The sequence below is a fragment of the Thamnophis sirtalis genome, unplaced genomic scaffold, assembly GCF_051295495.1.
Source record: "Thamnophis sirtalis isolate CommonGarterSnake01/CBP01778 unplaced genomic scaffold, rThaSir2_p1.2 scaffold_13, whole genome shotgun sequence".
Classification (NCBI taxonomy): Eukaryota; Metazoa; Chordata; class Lepidosauria; order Squamata; family Natricidae; genus Thamnophis; species Thamnophis sirtalis.
In genome coordinates this window covers 18,456,664-18,479,704 of record NW_028261393.1, presented here as the reverse complement: position 1 = coordinate 18,479,704, position 23,041 = coordinate 18,456,664, and the positions used below count along the sequence as shown (strand labels likewise).

Genomic DNA, 23,041 nt, shown 5'->3' with positions numbered 1-23,041 from the left:
TTCTTCTGGATGGTATTTTTATTTTGATACCTGTGTCATCCCATTGTTGTTTTTAAGTCTCTAAACCTCTCTCCATTACCACCAACTCTCCAGTGTATTCAACTGTGAGCCTCTGGCTGATGTACTGCTGATAGCAAGGCAGTTCTAAAAGGGAATATGGGTGCACAAGTGTTGAAGGGATGTACAGCATTGGCAAGCTCCTTATGACATCACTAGAGCAGTGCATCTCCTCCCATCCCCATGACAATGGTTATATATATTACCACCAATATATACTGCCTGCTCCTCAACAACAATCGCTGGGGAATAAGAATAGGGAGGGACTGTTGCCTTTATGTGGTGCTTATGGATGGGCATGTGGTGAGGGGCAGCATTGTAGAAAACAAGATGATAGGCACTGTAGGGCCTTGGTCTGATTTACCAATTCTCTTTAAGTTCTTGTCCTGACTTTTATGCTATCTATCCTGTTTCTCTGAAAATAAGATCTCCCCAGATAATAAGCCCAATCAGGCTTTTGAGCGCATGCGCTAAAATAAGCCCTCCCCGAAAATATTGCAACATAGCAGCAGCCACGAGGTGACTATGCTCGTTGCCTCCTGCACCTCAAAAATAATAAGACCTTCCCGAAGATAAGGCCAAGCGCTTATTTCGGGGGTCAAAAGAAAATAAGACCCTGTCTTATATTCAGAGAAACAAGATATTTCTACACATACACAAGCGCACACACAGTGTTCTGTTGTCACTCTCTGCATGCATGTGTATGAAATCGACATCTTTGAAAAGGGAAGACCAAAAAACTTGACTAGTCAATTTGTGCATGCCTTCCCAATGTTGTTTTAGGATTTTCGAATCCTACAGTCTACATATTTGCATGAAAGGAATGGATTAGGCAGGTTGGGAAGCATGAAAGGAATGGATTGAGAAGAGATAATTTGACTCAAATATAAGATGATTGGGCTGTTAATTTGACACGGCCACAAAACAAATGAGAACTTAGGAAATTGTTTTGTGTGTGTGGTCTACGGTGTCCACCTCTGGGCTACTAAAATCAAATGTGTGGGAAGTCCTTCAGGGTTGCAGTTCAAACCTGACATTTAAAAGGAGTCAGGTTACAATATTTTCATTCATAAAGATAATGGGTACAAGAACAAGCATCTGGAATTACTTGCACAGGTCATAGTATTTCAGGCATGTGGCTAATAAAATGTGATTCATCAACTGAATACCGGTAGTTAGAAATTATAAAAAATGAAGTAGGCCACAAAGGTAGAATGAAAGATAAAGAATGAAAGATAAAACAGTAAGCAATTTTGAGGCCAAAACTGGAGATAGCACCTAATTGGGTGGGTGGATTTGATTTGGGGAAACTTAATGGATATTGGTTTCATGTTTACTGCATTGTTTGGTAGTTTAAATGGAATTTGCATATCGGCACGATTAAATATTATGTTATGTGTGTTGCCTTTTTCTTTTGTGCCACCAGTATGCTGGCTAGAATCATTGGAATTTTTATTTTATTGTAAATTTTAAATCTGTATATTTCTGCTATTCATCCCAGAGACTGTGTTCATACAATGAGCTAACCCGTGAATCACTGAATCTCGTGGACTGAACGCCTAGTTGGTGGAAATCAAGGCAATCAGATCCAACTTCTTATTAGGTTTGGTGTGTTGCTGCAAGTTCAGCCAAAATCTAGACTTGGCCCATAAGTAACCTAATAAAGAGATTTGGAGGTGCAGGGTCCTGCTTCAGCACAAGGGTACACATTTGGGTATCAAACACCAGCTGAATACACATGGACTTCACATGTTGCTTCTGGCACTGCACATAACGAGTTCTATAGTGAATATTGTGTTGTTCCCTCTGGACCCCTATAGTGCTCAGGTGAAAGACACTTAGGCTGCACAAGGCATACTCCCTGCAGCATTATAGATAGCCACAAGAAATGTAAATTCATTTCTTGATGTGTGTATTTGAATTAAAACCTCGACCATTGTTCCCTAAGATCCGTTTGCAGAATACACTGAACCACCTACGCTGGCAGTTAACGTTTTTTGGCTGGCAGCTGTTGGTGTGAACTTGCCCCCCTGTGATTAATTGAAGTTCACTCTTGTCTTGTGAATTATACAAGCGAACACCAGTGGCCAAAAAGGTATTACTTGCACTACTAAAACCCATCCTCTTTTTGAACATGCTCGACGCCTGCCGCCTTTTCTGAAGGAACAGTGCCACCCATCACCCGGTTTTCCCAAGTTATTACAGTGAGCATCACAAGTGGAGTGAACTTTCCCACTCCTGCTCCATCCAGCAGGGCTCTAGTTGAAGTTTTGATCTATTCTGGCAGTTCATCTCTCCGGCCTTTATGCGGCGTCTCTTAATCCCTCCTGCCCTTAAAGCTACCAAGTCCCGGACTTTCCAAGCGACGGGAGGCTTTGTGCGCTTTGCAAAAAAAAATAAGAGAGCAAGCGGCTGCCGCTTCCCTCGGGGGGTTTATTGGGAGCGGGAGGGCCCGGAGCTGTCTCCGCTGTCCTCCGAAGCGAAGGTTCCCCCGATCCATCTTGGCTGTTTTGTCAGCAGCGAAGCTTCCTTTTGTGGCTTCGAAAAGCTGGAGTTCGGCTCCTCCGCCGGCGATCCGTGTCGGGTTTTGCGAGCGGCCGGCGGGCTGTTCGCTTCCAGTTTCAGCCGTGCTGAGTTGAAAGCGTCCAGGGCCTGGCAGCTCCTCCTTTGTGAGGGGGGAGGGGAAAGGGCGCTCCGCTCCGCGCCAGATTCCACTCCGGGTTTGGCAAGTTGCCGCGGCGCTGGGTAAAATGGCAGTGCTGAGCCTCGTGTCGGAGTGAGCAGGACTCAGCGGACGAGAGTCGGAAGCCGCCACCATTCGGCTCGCCTCGGTCTCGCCTCTCGGCCCGGCTCCGCGCAAGGGGCTCTGTCCGGCGTCTCCTCGCCCGCTGTGCCCCCCTTCCCTTTCTCCTCTCCCCCCACCGGGAGCCCCGTCCTGCTCCCCTCCCCCTTTCCTCCTCCTCCTCCTCTCCCCTTTCTTCGCCGGCTGCAACTGAGCGAGGAGGCACCGCGGGGCCAGGCCCCTCGCACCCGCGTCCAGCCCGCTGGAGCTCGCCGCGCCGGGGGAGGAATGAGACCCCGTTGTCCCGCGGAGCCCGCCGCCGCTTGAGCGGGGAGGACGAGGAGGAGGAGGAGGAGAAGAGCGGTGAGGCCTTGTGCCGGCCGGCCGGCCAGGCGGGGAGTAGGTCGGGCGGGGGGTGGGCGGGCTGGCTGGCTGGGGAGGGGGGATCATGGCCGCTCAGGTGGCCCCCGCCGCCGCCGCCAGTAGCTTGGGTGTCCCGGCTCCGTCCGAGCTGAAGAAAGCGGAGGCGCAGCAGCGGGATTGTTCGTCGGAGGAGGCGGGGGGCGAGGCGGCGGAGCGCGGCGGCGGCGAGAAGCAGTCGGAAAGTGAAGGTCCCCCGGGAAAGGAACTGCAGGACGGGGCCGAGAGTAATGGCGGGGGCGCTGGGGCCGAGCCCGACCTGAAGAGCCCCAACGGGAACCCGGGCCCTAGGCCCGTCGCCACCCTGAACAATAACCTCCCGGAGCCGCCCGGTAGTGGTAGCGGCGGCGGCAGTAGCAACAGCAGCGACGGGGTGGGGACGCCGCAGCCACAGCAGCAGCAGCACCAACCGCCGCCCCCGACTCATCCGGCCGCCTTAGCCCCGCCAGCCTACGGGTTCGGGCAACCCTACGGTCGAGGCGCCCAGGCGGCTGCGGCCGTCGTCGCGGCCGCTGCTTTCCACCAACATGGCGGACAACAAAGCCCTGGCATGGCAGCGCTGCAGAGCGGGGGCCTGGAGCAGCCGTACTCGGGGCCCGCGGGGCCCCCCCAGGGGCCGCCCCCTCCCCAGAACTCGCATGGCGTCGGCGGCGCGGAGCACGGCTTCCCCAACCACCAGTACAACAACTACTACCCCGCCGCCGGGCGCAGCGCCGGCGCCTACCCGCCTCCCCCTCAGGCCTACGCCCTGAGCTCCCCCCGGGGAAACGCTCAAAGCCCCGCTCAAGCCGGGGCGAAACCGACGGCCTCGGTTTTCCAGCAGCAGCGGTTCGGGGCCATGGGGCCCTCGGCCGGCGGCGCAGGAGGCGGCAGCGTCGGTGGCCCTTCCCCGCAACCCACGTCGACCCCCACCCTCAACCAGCTGCTCACTTCCCCTAGCTCGACTAGAGGCTATCAAGGGTACCCGGGGGCCGATTACGGCAGCGGCCCCCAGGACGGCGGAGCGACGGCCAAGGCCCCGGCCGCACCGGACATTGCTTCTCAATACAGCGGGGCCACCGGTCAGGGCTGGGCGGCAGCCGGCCCGGGAAGCCAACAAAGGAGCCACCACGCGCCCATGAGCCCCGGGAGCAGCAGCGCCGCCGGGGGACAGTCGCTTGCCAGGAGCCAACAGGTAAAACTCGGGCGCGGGGGGGAAGGGGGTGCCGGGGCGCCTCTGGGCCGTCGGTCGGGGGTGGGTGGGTGGGGACGGCTGGAGAAGGCCGAGAGCAAAAGCAGGGAGGGGAGCCTGCCGCTCTGCGGGGCTGGGGGGCCGCCTCCGTGGGGCCGGGCTCGCCTGGGCTTTCCCAGGCCCACATCGCTAGCGAGCTGCCATTGTCTGCCTCTCTTTCCTCTTGTCTCTAAAATGGCTGCCTCTCTGCCTTCCCTTCCTCCCTTCTCCAGCCTTAGTGGCAGGTCTTTCCGAGCGGAGCCCTTCTGTTCGGTTGCTTCCCTTCCTCGCCGCCAGCCTGTCGGGGGGTTCCTGGGGGTGGGTGGGGGGAGGCAAGGCTGGCCGCCGCCACCTCTGGGGGTGGGAGGGGTGGGGTGGCAAAAAATAGCTCCCTGTTGCTGCCTTGGGGGAAAAAAGAGGGTGTGATGAGCGGCTCGGAGCTGGGGAAGCCGGTGGGGCTCTGCATCTCCGCCGTCTCCCTCTTTTTCCCCCCCCTTGGGGTGGGTCGGGTAGGCTGGAGCGTCCTGCGAGGTGCCAGGGGGTAAGAAAGAGGGCAAGGGACCTCCTTGGACACTCTTCTCTTGTCCAGGGTGGCCGGAGCCATTTTCTGGGTAACCCTTTTTAGATCGCCAGGTGCTTTCAGCTTTTGCCTGGCAGTGCTGGTAAACAGTTCAGTGATTGGAGTAGTAAGTGCAGATTGCTTTGGTTTGGGATTTGAATTATGGAGGTAAAATCCTTCTGTCAAAGCCAGGAGACAGTTGGTCTTAGGTTGACATCCTATCTGTGATCTGATTGGCTCCCCATCTCCTGCTCTTGGCCATTTATAATTGCCTCTGATGTAATGGTACAACAATCCTGATGAGCTCATAAACTTTTACACTCTGCTTTTCCTACCAGCCCTAACCCAGCGCATCCCTGCCACTTTTTGACTTTTTTTAAAAAAATATTTTTTTATTATTATTTCAATTTTGTTATTATTCGAATTCCACAGCTGAAATTGGCTGTGACCTTGAGGAGGTTCAGCAGGAGCAGATCACATCTCCCAGACCGGCTGCTGCCCTAACATGCATTGTGCCTTGAAACAAAAGAGGCAGAGGTGCATTTTATGCTAACACAAATTTATTTTGTTGGTGAAGCCCGAAGTCGATTTCTGTGGACACAATACTGTGTGCTGTGTAATTCCCCCCCCCCTCTGTCAGACAAAATTCATTTATTTTGTTTCTGTGACTCCTGGAGAATAAGTGATTCTTTTCAAGTTTGATACAGCTCCTGTTTCCAACCTGACCTTTTCATCTTGAATCACTGGACACTGCACACAAAGAAATACAATAACTATAATTCATTATTTTCAATATTATTCATATTGCTTGAACAGTCCATTTTATTCTACAAGGCAAATAAATAAAATTATTTTCTTGAAAGTTGAACCTCTGCTTTAGTATAGGGGCATTTAAGAAAAATGTACTATGTGTAATAACAGAAATTGAGGGAATGATAGTTCAGTTTACCTTAATTAAAACTGGAATTGGTAGTTTGATTTTTAAAATGTAGGTAATAAACACTTATGTATTAAGCTGTGCTGTTGATCTGGTATTTGCTGCATGTTAGTCTATTAAAAGGTAAATTATATTTCATTTATCTGCTGAGTTCTTACTACTTTAGACCTTTCATCAGTGTTTGCAATACTTTAATTTGATAGGTTTACACTAGGAGCAAAAATAGATTAACTACTTGAACTTTATTTTTTAAAAATGCATGTATATTATTATAAAAAATTCTCTACTTAAATATACATTTTATGCAATATTGCTAACATACCTGCTGCTGTAGTATAATAATCTGTTTAAATGGGTTTACAATTCTAGGAAGATGGTAGACAATGGAACAAATAGAAATAAGCTGACTGTTCCGTTAATCCTTCTGAAATAGAACTGTAACTTTTTTTTTCCAAATTTGATTCAATTTGGAGCAGATTGTAACAATTCTGTATATTTAGGTGAAACTGCACAGATTTCTTAGAGCTGCTTATACGCTGAAAGGTATGCTCATCAGAGAGCTATAATTGGTCTTGGTAACCTGAAATACCTGGGTAATGTATGTTTGCATTACACTTCACACTTGTAAAGATGCTCATCATACAGCAGGTGTTAACTTAAAAAATTGAAAATGCTTTCCATATTGGTTCACATATGTTTTTGCTGGAAAAACCAATCAGTCTTTAGCATTTTTCTATTTCATTAATAGCAGAGACTAATTATCTTATTGAAAAGTTTATGACAGCAATTGGGAGCAAGTATATGCAGATTATACTAGGGGATGGATGTGCGCGTGTGTGTACACACACACACACACACACACACCTCCTTTTAAGGATAATGAAACATAACATACTACATTATTTTTCACATTTCTATACTGGCCATTTCTAAGAGGGACTTACTTAAGATGGTATGTAAATAAAAATGATTTTTGAATTCAGGTAATTGATATGAATGTCAGCATATTGAAATGGAGGAGAAGGGATTGGATGAGGATTAGATTCCAATTCAGACCATACGTTCCCCCATTCCGTCAAGATTTAAAAAATAAAATGAGAGTAACATTTTTAAAGTTGTATTTATTGTAAGGTTTAATTTAATTATCTTATCTAATCCTAGGTTCAAGTGATAAATTACTGGGATGTTTAGAAAGGAATGCTAGTACAAAAAAGAAGAAATGAAATAGATTAATTCCTGTTTTCATATAGCATTGCGTTGCATAATTTGTTTGGTTCCCAGTGCTAGGCCTGACCTAGAGATGTAGAAGAATGTCTGATTAACTTGGCAGTATTTGTGGTTATTCAATAGTTTATCTGTCTCATGCTAAAGAAACCAAGATCACTTTAATGTGCAGTTACTATAGAAGCATTATACAATTTAATGACTATTGTGTGGGGAGGCTACCATAGACTTAAAAGCAATTAACAAAATTGTTAATACAAAAAATTCAAAAACATGTTAATAATGTAGTCTGGTTTTGGCTTACTTAACGTGTATTTAACAATTGTCACATACAAATTGTGGTTTATAGTTTAGCAGTATACATGAATCCAATCTGTGACTAGGTTTGTTTTTCACATTTATCTGTAAAGCGCTTGGTTCTTGGCTTAATAGTAGCAGTTGTGGTTTATAACCTGGTGAATGGCTTAGGATTTAGTTCAGGGGTGTCAAACTCAATTTCATTGAGGGCCACATCAGGCTTGTGTTTGACTTTGGGTGCCGTGGGGTGGGCGTGGCCAGCTTTACATCACTCATGTCGGGGAGGATTTGTAGTGGTTCGAGCGCTCTGGCAGCAAAAATAGGCTCCCGAGCTCCATTTTCTGCCGCAACAACCTCCTGTCGCCCTCTGCCAGTGAAAACGGAACTCAGGGGCGTGGGGCGAGGCCATTGCAGCAAAAAACAGAGCCTGGGAGAGCCAGGTATGGCCCTCCCAAGCTCCTTTTTTACTGGAAGAAGCACTGCTGTTTCTAGGGCAGCCCCACGCTCTAAGCACCCCGCGGGCCCGAACTGCCCCCAGACCTTGAGTTCGACACCTCTGCTTTAGTTTATTCTCTGAGCCTGGTGGCTCAATGCAGTGTCTCAATCTGGTCTATGAATGCTTACCTACTCTTACATGCAATATTGATATCACATACCATGGGATTTCTCAGTTGAAAGTATCAACATCAGTAACAACAGCAGACTTTTGGCCTTGGCCTACAGGGCCAAATTTAGAACTCTAGAAATTTAAAGTTCTTGATCAATTCTTGCATGATTTTCACTGAAATTCTAGGGCATCTAGAAAAAATAATTTCAGAATGAATAGTTAATGCAAGCAGTTCTGTAGTAGGTCATATCTCATAACTTTTTTTAATAGCATTTCATAAACAGAATTTACAAAACTGGCTGCTATCAGCTTAGAATTCATTTAAAATGATGCTTTAATAAAACATGCATTTTAGACTCAATACTTGTTCTGTATTATTAGTGTTGAGGCTAAACTTAATAAGGAAAACATGGAAATGTTTAAAAGTGAATTGAATGAAATTGGTACTAAGTGTGCCTATACTACTAATGAGCACTGATCCTTTAGAATTAGAAATTGTGTCTGAAATGATAGGTCTTTATTGAGTTTTTTAATCCTTATTTTCATTACATTGGTATTTGGTTACATAGATTAGAGGCAGAGTAGTAACTTTGGTATAAATTTCGCGTTTAAAATTAGAAGATTTTCAGAATTGGTCTGTGTTGATAGTTACTTGGCTTTTGACTAATAGACACATAATTATTCTAAAAAAGATCAAATAACCACACATTATAGATCATAGCCTCACTACTAGACCCCATGATTCTAAGGCCATATGATCAAATTGTTACTGTATTTCATTGGAAAAATGGTTTCCATAATTTTAATGCTTTACATATTTTTGAGCCTATCTTCACAAAGATTGAACTATGGTACAAGCACTGATAACTCCTTGCTGCCTTTGAGAAAACTTCAGGTTGGTGTCTTGAAAAACCTCAGACCAGAGTTGTACTGTGCTAAAAACATTGCTGGGGGTTATCTTGAAAATAGTGTACAGCTTCCTGAATGAACACAGTGCCCTGCGCACACCTGCCAATATCCACTCATTGAGATCATTTGAGGAAGTTTGCTGTGACTTGAAAACAAGCCTTCTCTATTGCTAGCTCAGTTCTTTGGAATGCCTGCTTTGCCGAGTTAAAAGGAGCTGACCTCTTTGTTGGCTTTTTTTTTTTTAAAAAGCATGAAAACACACCATCTAAACAAGTTTGTAATTACTGATATTCTTTTAAGTATTGCTTTAAATTGTTTTAATATCTTAGATTCTAATTTTGATTTTAAATGGAAATTGCCAAGAGACCTTAGTGTATTTACTAAATTATCTGGGTCAGGAAAATTATATGAGATTCTGAATGCTAGAACAAGGCTTTTAGAAACCTCGTATCATTGAAATCATGTTGATTAAAATATACAAACTGAACACAGGGCTATATAGGGACCCCAAAAGTGTGGGATGTAATATTCTGTGACCTTTAAAGCTGGCAGCCTGATTTAGTTTTTAATGTGCTTTAATAGGTGACCGAGGAGTAATAATTTATATTTAACGTTCCCTTAATTTTGAAAATGAAATAATTTTATTTTTTGTCCTAACTCCATCCACTTTATTAAATGTGTCATCTTCTGAACACGCCTGAAAAATGTTGGCTATTCCTGCCATAGATCATTCTTCCTCCTAGGAGGAAGGTCTTTACTAAATAAGATGTTGAAAAAATATGCTTGTAGAATTTCCATGGGTAAGGTGACTTTGATTCTATACAGGGTTAGGAACAAATTACCAGTGCAGAAGAGGACAATCTAACTGTGTGTCTATAAGTGAAAATATTGTAAATTTGGAAAGCTGCATTTAAATAAATACTTCATTCACATGTAACCATATAATCTTCATTAAGATTCTTAAACTCAGTTCCAGATTCAAGGCATCCTATGATTAATTTTGGCTTTGGCTAATACATGAAATTAGCTAGTGTGATTTCTAAATTTTAAACTGATGGGTAACTCATTTCTCAATCAAAAGCTAAATTTTTCAGAATAATTTGCTGGTGCCATAAAATGGATGTTGAAAGAAACCATGGCTGTAGCCAGAGCTAAAAGTATTGTTTGAGTAGCCTATTTTCTCATAGCTAAAGCTAGGAAAAGAACAGTTATCAGAGATGTGAACTGACCTCTTGCATTGATGTTTTTGCCCACATGTTTAGCATTTTATGTGAAACAGGTCACTATGGTTGAACATGGTTCAGTTAAAGTCTATTATTGGCTTAGTGATATGTATGGATCCAGGCAATGTTTCATTACCACAGAAACCTTTTAACTTGTCTTTATATAGTTTGCTGTTATGTGTGTACTCTTTTTTTAGTTGTTAATATAACTCATTTTAAGTTATTACACAGGGAAATGGAGATGTACATTACAAATGAAATCATGATTAAACAAATGCTATTTTATAGACCCATATTAAAGGAGCTTTTGAAACTGGGGGGGGAAACACTGTGACATTGATTTGTATGAGCTGTATTATTGTCATAACTGAATTCTCAGATAAGAGTTTGAGCTGTTGTGCTTCACTTCAAATTGCTGTGCCATGAAGTAGGAACCAGTTTAGGGAGCTAAGTATTTGAATGGTAGGCTGGAATCATAAACCATAGAAACAGTTGTTATCTATGATTAGAAAAATACGATTTGGCATGATTTCTGATTGTCACAATGATTATTCTGAGTTCTTTACAAAAATTGTAAGCCATTTCTTCTAAATTGATTGAATGTAAAAGTTGACATTGATACAGGAATATTTTTTAAAAAAAAGATAGGGCTGGTTTTTAACTTTCCTTTTGTTCCATGTTATACCTTCCTTGTATGAAGTTTTTCTTGTGAAGACAACATGTTCCTATGTGAGAGTTCTTAAGAAACGTAGAAGCTTTATGTTGCTTGTCCTGGAATTAAATCTTAAAAATAACATGCTATATATTAAAACATAGACTATAATGCATTGTCTTGCACATGCTATTTTTTTCCCCTTAGTGCTGGCTGGGCTGTTCCCTTCCGTGTGTTAATTTATATAGTAAGTCTTATCATAATATTATGTCAATGCTCTTGATTGAGTTATGTACTGAGGAGCCAATGGGACTGTTGCTTTATGAACCATTTCTGGTCTGACTCTCCTGCCAATTTTCTAAGCTAATCAGTCTCCACTGTCATTTTATCTTTTTTTTTAAGCTTAATGTTAATGTTATAATAGTTCATTCACAAATTGTGACTAGTGTGGAGAGATCTCCCTGGCATCAGAAGTTCTTAAATTTATTGGAGAAAGGGGAAAAAACCCTTTTTGTATTTTCAAATCACTTGAATTCAAATTAGAACATGAGGTTTCTTTAACTTGTAGAGAGAAACAATCCTAAGGGCTTGCAATTGTCATGTTTCACAGTTGCCTGCCCATCTGAAACAAAGCATTTTGTAAAATAATTTAGTAATTGTAACATAAGGAATAAGGAGACAAGAAAACTGATTTTAGTTATTCCTACAGATTAGTATTACCTAAATTTTGTGATCTCAACAAATGCCTTGAAGAAGAAGTCATTGTTTTGCTATCAGTCATTTGATGATGCATATGTTATCCCATAAAAACTAAATTGTATACTATCAGATTTAACTACAATTTCTCTTTATTCACGATTCAAGTCAGAATCTCTAGACATTAGTGCAGGCAAATCAACCTTAAAAAGTGGAAGAAAGCCTGTGACATTCTTTTCAACTATATCTGGGATTAAACAGGAGAGAATATGATGTGTACTGGATTAATACTTTGCTCAAGATTTGTATTAGAATTGGAATGGAAACAGAGTGTCACTTATTTTCAAAACAAGAAATTCATATCAAACCTTTAAGATAAGATTGTTGCATACTGACACGTGGAGGAAACCACTTTATAAAACACACTCATTTGCAAGATGAATAAGTAGCGTTTCCTGGTGGGTGTAAGGGAGCTTTCTATAAACTGGAAGATAATTTTTTTAAAGTCACTTAAAGCCTTGGGATTTTTTTTTTTTTAAAGGATAAAAAGTACGCTTCTAGGCGCTCTCCCCACCAAATAAATTGCACTGCTTTTAAAAGTTCTGATTTGTGGGAATGAAATGAACTCTCCTAAGGTTAGTTTTAGTTTAGTTTTTAAAATTTATTATAACAGCAAGTCCAAGAATAGACGGTTGCCACATTCAGTCTGATCTGTGTCCCCATCTTCATGATTAGAATTTTGAAAGGTGCAATTACAGGTAGCCCTTGATTTATGATCACAATTGAGCCCAACATTTCTGTCGCTAAATGAGACAGTTGCTGAGTGAGTTTTGCCCCATTTTACAACCTTTCTTGCCGCAGTTGTCACTTCACTTATTGAATTAATAACATGGTTGCTAAGTGAAGCTTCACTGACTTTGCTTGCCAGAAGATCACAAAAGGTGATGATATGACCTTTGGACAATGCAACAGTCATACATATGAGTTAGTTGCTGAGTGTCGGAATTTTGATCATGTGGTCATGGTGCTGCAATGGTCATAAGTATGAAAAACAGTCATAAGTCACTTTTTTCAGTGCCATTGTAACTTTGAACAGTTGCTAAACAAACTGCTGTAAGTCGAGGACTACCTGTAGATAAGAATCTTTGAATGAGATTCTGTTCATTTTGCAGATAGTATTGTTTTTAATATATGTAACGTATTTCACGAAACACGCTGTTAAGTTTTGATGAATGATGATCTTGGGCTAAATGCTAATGTTACATGTTTTTGGGAGGTATTTAAATTTGTTTGTCTTTCTGTTTTTGCTTTCTAATCTGATACTACTGCCCAATCACTATCTTATTCCTCTTTTCTGTATTAATTATAAGAAAATGTGATTGTCCAGCTCCACATTGACTCTTATCTGTATGTGAAACTCATTAATGGTAATTGTGCTTTTCACATGCTATTAAAACTGAGGTGGAGGAAGGAAGAAAAAAATCAGGTTTATTTTTATATAATAAATAGAATGTTCACAGTTACATGTAAACCTATTGTTTTTGCTTAAAAGATGTTTCCTGTCTTCTAGTGCAATTCAAAAAATGTCATGTAAATAAGAACCTATAAAATTCCAATTAAAAATAGAGAAGCAGTGGCAAGCAGCAATAGGAGGAATCAATAATATGTAACTTCAGAAGAAGAAGCACTACCACATGGTCCTAGCCATTCAACTGATATGGTAAAAAATAGCTTCCTAACTAAAATGAGTGTTAGTTAGACCCCTTCAGGGTCAGATGACAGTACTAGGCCCCCAGCGGCAAACCTATGGCATGTGTGCCCAAAGTGGCATGCAGTGCCATGTTGCCTGGCACACATGGCATTGCCTGTTCCTCTTCTAGGTTTCTGGCAGACATGTGCGTGCAATGATCAGCTGACCGTGTGTGCAACAGTGCTGGAAAGTAGAAGAGCTGGCCTTCCAGCGTGAGCATGTGCGCCGGGCAGCTGATCGTCGCGTGTGCCAAAAACTGGAAGACCAGCTGTCCAGCGTGCATGCGCACTCTGGGAACCGGAAGTTCATTTTCTGGTGCACTCATGCCCCCTGGGCAGCTCCTCTTCTGGGTTGCAGCCTGGATGAGCACATGTGCTCTCCATTTTCGGCACTCGATGCCGAAAAGGTTTGCCATCACTGTACTAGGTGTTATGATTCAGAAAGCTGTTTTCCAACTCTTTCTCCTCAACAGTTAGGCACTTGTAAAATGGCCTTCAATGATACGCTAAATACATGAGCAAAATCATGTAAATTTATAGGTTTTCTTTGACATCTGGATCTGGGTCATATGATGGTTTAGACCTGTGTTTGCATTGTTCCTAAATATGCATTGGAAGCTTCTGCTAGTTCTAATTAATAGCTTAAACTGTGTTTCTCAACCTTGGTGACTTGAAGATAGGTGGACTTCAACTCCCATAATTCCTCAACCAGCTGTTGAAGTTGGGAGTTGAAGTCCACCCATCTTCAAGTTGCCAAGGTTGAGAAACACTGGATTAAATAATGTACCAGTCAATATTTAACAATAGTTTTCCAAAGAGCCCAACTTTCTCTAAAATATACAGTACACTGATTTAATTTGCATGTAATGATAGCTTAGTATTCTTTATTTAGAAGAAAATAGGTAATCTACCAAAAAGGAGAAAAGATGTTTTGTGTCACTAGTGATGTACAGTGTAAAACAATAACAACAAATGAAACGGCCAATCTAAACTCTGCCATTCAGAACAAGATGAATATTATAATTTGAATTTCCTTGTGTCCTGAAAACCTGTAGCTGTTAAGAGGAAAGCCAAGGCACACCAGGTATTAAGATACACACACTTGTTATTGGTAAATATACATATTTACCATTTGAATTTTTTGAACTTCAAGAGTGAGTCTTAACATAGCTAAAGTTCACCAAATGCAACAGGAAGTATGACAAGTTTGGGGAAACGTGAAGGTTTTCAGAAGTGAGAAAATAAATCCTTGTGCTATGTAAAATTCTCTGAAAGCTCAGTGAGTATGTTCAGTTGCCACATGTTGCTGGATAGCTAAAAAAAAATTCAAGTTTTAAGGATATAAACTATTCTGGAGGAAAGCAAGGCTCAGAGAAACTATAATAGGAGTACTTTAGTATATGTTGCAGGTCCACTTATATTACCCAAATCCTGTGTTTAATGAGTCTTCTTATAATTTAAAAATATTAAAATGTACAAACTGTTATTGAACAAGAGGCAATCATAAATAACAACCGAGGGTGATTAGGTTGTTGGTTTTTGCTTGAATTATTTGAATGTATAGAGATGGGGTTGTGTCTCATTTCTTTAGAGCAGCAAAGCAGCTGATTAATGGCTTTAAATTCTAATAATTCAAATTGCTGCTCTATAGGAAGATGGAATCTTAAAAACTTTCAGCAGGTTTAAATACATCATTTTCCCCATAGACATGCTCTTTTCAAACCAATGCGACTCTTTCAGCCTTACTAGAGTTAACTTTAAATATAAAACTGAATAAAATGGTTATTTTGGCCTTTTTTTCCCTGTGAAAGCGTTTTCTCTGCCTTGCTTCTTTGGCATAGCCCAATGACGGCTAACCTTTTTGTCGTCGCATACTGACAGCGTGCATGCGACAGGGCCAGAGTGCCTGCACCCATAATGCAATGCATGTATGATGTCCCCCTGCGCATGCAGACAGCACCTCAGTGCTCCCCTGCCGCCGTCGCATGTGTGTGCGACACCCCCCCAGTGCCCAGTTTTGGATCTAATAGCCCCCCCCCTGCAGCCGCCTGGGAGCAAAAATGGGCCGCGGGGGGGTATTTTTCACTTCAGCCCCTCTTCCATGCACACATGTCTCCCAAATGCACCCTGCGTATGCGCGGCTGAGACCTAAAAATAAGCTGGCCAACAGGAGGCACGTGAGCATGCGCAGTGGAGCTGAGCTGGGGCAACAGCTCGCGTGCCCGCAGAGAGGGCTCTGCATGCCACCTGTGGCATGCATACCATCGGTTTGCCACCATGGGCATAGCTCATCTACATAAGGGAAACTGGAAATTCAGAGGCTTGAATTTTCCAATGTGATAAAAGGAGTCTCTGCCATTGCTGAGACAGAAGTTCAGTCTTTGATTCCTAGCCTTATGCTTAACTACAAGGTTGTTCCTCCTCCTCCTCCTCCTCTGTGGAGCACTCCTTCCTTTCTTTATGCTCTCTGTGTTTAAAGTAATAGTGCCCAAACTTGCCCTGGGAGGCACACCGAGGGAGGAAAAACCTACCAACAAGGTTGGAACAGGAAGAACTGCTTCTCTGGGGATTAATATATTGCTCGCTGCAAAAAGGTATAAGCGATCTGCCCATGTGATATAATTAGGCATGGTTGGAGAAGGATTCATATTTCCCTGCGCACCTGGACTTGCAGGTCTTGGCATTGCTCAGCAATTTTGCAATGCAACTTCAGCAGCAAATCACTTTTCTAGAATAGAACAGGACAATTAAAAAAAACCTGGCCTTTCAGAAAGAGGTTTGTCAATACAGTTACCTACTTTAGTATCCAGATTTCTTTGAGTTTTAATCATTGAATGGTTTTTGTGCGATTTGTTTGTTTTTAGCCATTGTACCAGTTTCCAGTCTCTTGAAATTGCTGGGGAAATCTGGCAATAATCCTAGGAGCTGAATCTGACTTAACAAGGTTTTCATTGCAGATTGTCTTTCTACCTTGCTGGTGACTTTGTCTAGGAAAGTCTAGAGCAAAAGAAAGGGACAGTGGGTTGTGAATTCTGGTTCTGTTCAATTACCAAGGCACACAAGCGCTAACGATGAAAAACGAACAGTATTGCATTATTTTTACTCAGTGAAAGTAGATTTTAGTTTAAACTTCCTGTTTACTTCTAATTGGATAGTTTTTTTAAAAACACGCACACGCAAGCCAGAATCTTTTATCTGAGAATAAGCATGTGTGTTGCATACTGATTTTTTTCTTTACAACTTCATTTCAGTGTCACGTTGCATTAGGATACCATTCATGAATTTCAATTTGAGGCTCAGTACATACACCCCACTTTAACACTGCCCTTCGTTTGAAGAGTAAAGCTGTCAGCCTAAAAGCAAATCCCATTTGAATTCATTATGACTGAAGCAATGAATTGAGAGACAGATGTCCCAGAAACCAGGTGCTACACAGGTTCAGGGCAGATCAGTGTTTTCCAATGATACAAATGCTTGTCAGTTCAGGCCATAAGCAATTTGTCTATTTAGAAAGAGCAAACACAAATAGTGGTGGAAGATCATAGAGCCAGTAGGAAATGTTGGGGAGAGACAGGTTGGCATTCTCCAATGAGCCGGTAATAATTAATGACATAGTTCAGTGATAATGTTATAATGTGATTCACTTGGGGGTTTCTTGCTTTAACATAAGCGAATTCATCCATGATGGCCTGGTGTTATATGTGAGTCAAACCACTGAGGCTTGCTCAGCAAGCTCTGGTAAGAAGTCTTGGTTTAGTGTTACACATAAATGTCAATAATGGATTTCATCATCCATTGCATAGCACATGATAAACAAATCCTATAAAAAGCTGTATGGGTTGTTTAAATATTCCAATCAGCCAGTTATATCTTTTCCCATCAAATTCTATTCCCTTCTCTGTCTCAATTCCTGACTTTTCATGCTTGGCTCACCCAGCATATTTTGTTCTTATAATTAAGATGTTTAAATGAGGAAAACAAGAGAGAACAGAAAAACAATGAACTAAAATGTGTAAAACGTTAAAAGAAAATTGCTATTGACATTAAAGATGAAGGAGGCCTGCTGAGCTGATTTATTTATTAGATATATAACCTGCCTTTCATTTGGAAACCTAAGAAGGCATATGTAAGTGCTCTTTCCTCTCAGCAGAGCCCAATGGAAGAATGTGGAGGGTGTGATCAATTCAGAGTCACAAGAGAGCTTTGTTGAGGGTGGATTGGTACTTTGCTCTTGTCTTGCCGGCGCACAGCACAGCTACACTACACAGTCTTGGGCAGGGGTGTCAAACTTGATTTCATTGGGGGCCACAACTGGTTTGTATTTGACCTTGGGGAGCCAGGGTGGGTGTGGCCAGTTTGACATAACTTGTGTCGGGAGTGCCTGTGATGGTTCAAGTGCTCTGCCAGCGAAAACAGGCTCTCGAGCACCATTTTTGGCCACGATGGCCTTCTGCCATAGTCTTGAAGAATGTCAGAAAGTAGTGTAAGCTTGGAACTAACTTCCAGTTGTTGGTGGAAGGTGTAGTCGGTCAGTCATCAGTAACTGAGTTTAAACATGCTTGGGATAAAAACATAACCATCATTTGACAAAAATAAAAAATGTATTTTTTTAAAAAATTAAAAAAATAATAAATAATAAATAAATAAATCAAAAAGAAAACAAAAACACACTCCAAGGGCATGCTCCATGGACCAGTAGGTCTTTTTCTCCTGTCCATTTTCTGCTTCGCACCATTTATTGGCTATTACAATTACACTCAGTGGTGAACATCAAGAAATACAATGAATTTACCTGTATTTATTGTGCCCTGATTTTCCATACAGTTCAAATAGTTAAGAAGGTATTAACTATTTGAAGAGGAATGTACTTACATTGACAACAAAAAGAAACAAGCTCTGGTGGTCCTAAATACACCCAGAGGTGTCGGCTGAAGGAATTTATTGCCTCCCTGTCAGTTGATCCAAGTATATGGTAGAAAGTGCTGGCCATGCAGCGGTCTTCTTTAATACTCATCTGTAAGTTATGTTTCATGAATGACGATTAATGTTTTTCCAAATGACTGCAGGACTCTATCCTGAATAGCTGAGAGAAAGAAAACTGGAACTTATTAACCTGACGTAAATAATTAAACAGTAATATCCAGCAAAGGCTGTCTTTCTCCATAATGGGGTTTTAACTATTGAAAGTAAGTTTCTTTTAAACAATCAATATGGCAAATACTTCCAATGTTGTCTCTCTCTGGCTTTTCACTCAGGGATGATCAGGCCAGACCACATTGAGCAATTGTCCTGGGTAAACCCTTTATTGTTCCTATCTTGTCCATCCTTGCCTTCAGTCACTTTTTTCACTTTACAGATCAGATTAGTTGCGTTCATAACCACTGTGGGATTTGAATGAAAAGTATGTGAGTGATACAGGTCTTGGGCTCTTAGTTAACTGGCAACCATTGGCTGCATGGAGTTTAGAGAACACTTTTTGTTTAATGATTCTCTTTTTCTGAAAGGGATTTACAGTGAGATAAGAAACCTACTGTGTTTCTTCTGCTAGCTATCTCCTTTGAAAATGGGGATTAGGAGTCTTCAACCCCACCTTCTTTTTCCCCTCCACCAAAACTACCAGGTAGAAAGCACGGGGTAGAAGTAGAAGCCACAATTTTTCTCTTCTTGTTTTTGGTCTCTGCATTTCCATGGTGTGTATTGAGAAAGGGAAGCCTTTCCTTGCATAGCACAGAAGTCAAACGACCTCCAGTGGAAGAACTGCTCACTTTCTTTCTCCATTTGCAATTGGTGGGGCTTCCCCACTGAGCAGTAGAGATGGAGTGGCAAGGAGACTGAGGTTTTAAATTATTGTGAAGGGGGCAGCGGATGTTTGTAAATTGAAAGTCATTCTACTCTACGCCTTATTTTTCTGCCTACTATAGCAGGCAGCCTTTAATGCTTGTTCTTTCCCTTCATGGAACTCAGCCCAAAGGAGGTCTTCTCTGCAGTGGCTCCCTATCTTTGAAATATGCTACAAATTAAAAAGAAATCAAACTGCACCACTGAGGGGCTCCCATATTTTTTGCAGCACTAGATTTCTGATAGGGACACAGTGGCTCAGGGGCTAAGACACTGAGCTTGTCGATCAGAAAGGTTGCCGTTCAAATCCCTAGTGCTGCGTAACGGAGTGAGCTCCCTGTTACTTGTCCCAGCTTCTTCCGATCTAGCAGTTTGAAAGCATGTAAAAAAAAAATGCAAGTATAAAAAATAGGGACCAGCTTGGTGGGAAGGTAACAGCGTTCCATGCGCATTCGGCATTTAGTCATGCCGGCCCCATGACCACGGAGACATCTTCGGACAGCGCTGGCTCTTCGGCTTTGAAACGGAGATGAGCATCGCCCCCTGGAGTCGGGAACGACTAGCACATATGTGTGAAGGAAACCTTTAGCTTAAGAGACCGCCTCCTGCCGATTACCTCTCTCAGACCAATTAGATCGCACAGGTTGGGTCTCCTCTGGATTCCATCTGCCAGCTAATGTCGGCGGGCGACTCTCCGGGGGAGGGCCTTCTCTGTTGCAGCTCCGGCCCTCTGGAACGAGCTCCCTGTTGAGATCCGGAACCTTACTACCCTCCCGGCCTTCCACAAAGCCACCAAGTTCTGGCTGTTCCAGCAGGCTGGGGGGAGCTGAGAAGTATCTACCTCCACGGAAATTGTGAATGTTGGTTTTGTCTTTAATATGTTGTCTTTGTCTCGTTCCCCCCTTTCCCTTGTCTTTTGTGAGCCGCCCGGAGTCCTCCGGGAGTGGGCGGCATACAAGACAAATAAATAATAATAATAATGATTTCTCATTTGTAGTGTTTTATAAAAAGATATATCTTTTAATTGGTATTTTTATCAATTCATTGGTAACAAATTGTATTTGATATTTACTTACTTTTTCATGTTGGTTTGGGATAGTGTTGTATTCAAAAGAAGATGCCTAAGCCGATTTGAGGTAAATACAATGAAATATCAATTGAACAATAATATTGGGACCAGGTTGGAGATTGATCTGAATCTTGACTAACCTCCAGATGATTTGACAGGGATTTCTAGCACACAAATGTTTTATCAGTAGCATTAACAACATTAAACTAACACAGAGCACGGACCCAGCCAGTAGATTTGCTGCTCAACATGAAAAGTCATGGATTGTGAAGATGGTTGTTTAAGTGGCAGTACCAAAATAAATCATGGACACTTCTTCCATGAATTCACTGTGAAATAGGGAATTGGGAATTTTGTTCCATGGGAAGTAAGCTATTGCTGAAGCTATGATTTATTCTTGGCTTCAGATCTCTGGCTTTTTTTTGGGAAAGACACAACAAGGATTGGGCTTGCATTTCATAGTGCAAAACTTATTGGTTTATTCAATTGCTCTCATGGGCAGTAGATTAGCTGCTCCTTCACAGGAAATCAGAATTACAGCCTATTGTGCTGTGTGAACATGGCGATTTACTTAACTCTGTTAAGTTGAGAGTGCATTGTTCTGTTTTGTTGCAGAAGTTGGAAATAATTACTGTTCTTTGGTGTCCGTGATTACAGTTGTAGGAAGTGAACTGATTTCAGAACACTGTGTATGTGGTATTTAATTCCATGTCAATATAATGTTTACACCACACTTTTTCTTTCATAAGGAAGCCAAAGAAAAAAACAAAATAAATGAAGCACGGGAACATGAAAGCTATCTAACAAACTGTTATAGTGGAATATGATTTAAAATATAATTAAAGTTTCCCTTTTGCTTTTTTGAAATCTGTGACGTGTGGTGAATTGAAAGGATGCATCCTCCTAGATTTTAGTACTTGTCAGTGCTCCTGAAATGTTGTAATAACCCAGTAATCAAAATAAAAAAAATTGAACTGCCTTACGTCTTGCATTCAGAATTCTATTTAGGAGGGTGGGGGAAACAATCATCACATTTCCATTTGAAATCCACATTAAACTTCCTTGGTAATTTTAGGTTTTTTTTGGGGGGGGGGCTTTCTATTCCTCCCGACTTGACATAGATGGTAATAAATATTGAAATAAAAAGCAATGTTTCTCAATCTTGGCAGCTTGAAGATGTGTGGACTTTCAACACTCAGAATTTCCAAAATGGGCATTCTAGAAGTTGAAGTCCACACATCTTCAAGCTGCCAAGTTTGAGAAACACTGCAATAAAGCATTTGTATTCTTTTAAATCCACTATATTGGGAGTTAATGGCTCTGATGCAATACCATTCAGAAGACTTTCCTTTTTCTAACATTGCCCACTTTCCTTTTGTGTATTAACTGACCCAAGCTAACAAGGGATGAGCAGCGTGAGTACCCACAACTGAATATGGCTCCAGAAAACCCTTTGGTAATCCCAGATTCAGCTCTGAACACAACTGTTGAACATAAGTAAGATATCTTCCTTTGTTTTGAGATGGCAAACATTGAATAAAAACATCTCTGTGGCATAAGGCCTTAGGATGCACAGGTTTTTAAAAAGCCCAAGGCAAAACTCCCAAAGCCACCTTGGGAGTTTGGGAGTGGTCAAAACCACTCTTAGCCATCCCCAAAATGAGAAATACAATCCTCAGCCTTTGAAAGATAGTCTATCCCATCCTAAAATGTACCTAAGAAATACAGGGAGTTCTGAAAAAGCATTCATTTAATGACTCTTCAAAGTTACAACGGTGGTGAACAAAGTGACTTGCAGCTAGTCCTTGTACTCAACACAGTTGCAGCATCCCCATAGTCTAGTCGTGGGATCAAACTTTGACTGCTTGGCAACCACATATATTGGCCAAGGTTGCAGTGTCCTGTCGTCATGTGATTGCCATTTGTGACCTTTCCAGTTGGTTTCCAGCAACCAAAAAGTCAATAGAGAAAGTCGGATCCACTTAAATGACCATGCGATTCACTTAACTGCAGTGATTTGCTTAACAACCATGGCAACAAAATTGTAAAATTGGGCACAACTCACTTAGCAACGGAAAGTCTGGTCTCAATTGATGTGAGTTGAGGACTGTCTGTAATGCTGAAGCTAAATACACACATAAGCCAAAATTTCCTTATTTACGGCTCAGCGTTGTGTGAATTTGGCCATGACACTTGGCAAGCTATGATTAAGCAAACAATGGCTCAGCATGAAGAGGAATTAGAGCGGGGTGAAATGAAAGGTGGGGAGTGTCAGAACTGAAATATGTCGTCTTTCGTACTCAACAGCAATGCATACCATTTAGCCATATTGCTATTACATGATACAGGTTGTCCTCAAACTTACAACAGTTACAGCAGCATTGAAAAAAGTGATTTATGACTGTGTTTCACACTTAAGACCATTGTGGCATCTCTATGGACACTAGGCAACTGACTCAGATTTATGATGGTTGCAGTGTCCCAGGGTCATGTTAATCACTTTTTGCACCCTTCTGACAAGCAAAGTCAATGGGGAAGCCAGGTTAACTTAACCGTATTACTAACTTAACACCTGCAGCGATTCACTTAACAACTGTGACAAGAAAGCTCATAAAAGGGGACAAAACTCACTTAAAAGAATCTAGCTTAACAACGGAAAATTTGAGCTCAATTGTGGTTATAAGTCGAGGACTACAGTACAATCCAAAATGTCTGAAGCATCAGTGAGGAAGCTGTGTTCTGTTCTGAAACTATGTTTATAATAACTGTAGTTGGATATACCACCTGGTATTACGGTTTCTTGCTATACTTG

General features: G+C 42.1%; 1 protein-coding gene across 1 annotated transcript in view; it reads left to right on the top strand.

Annotated features, from left to right (window-relative positions):
- The first annotated feature begins 3,287 nt into the window (after positions 1-3,287).
- The window catches only part of ARID1A (AT-rich interaction domain 1A), an 86,725-nt gene continuing 66,971 nt past the window's right edge, over positions 3,288-23,041 (top strand). The window contains exon 1 of the mRNA XM_087727349.1: positions 3,288-4,433. Coding sequence (XP_087583475.1) covers positions 3,288-4,433 — 1,146 coding nt within the window. The remainder of the gene's footprint in view (positions 4,434-23,041) is intronic.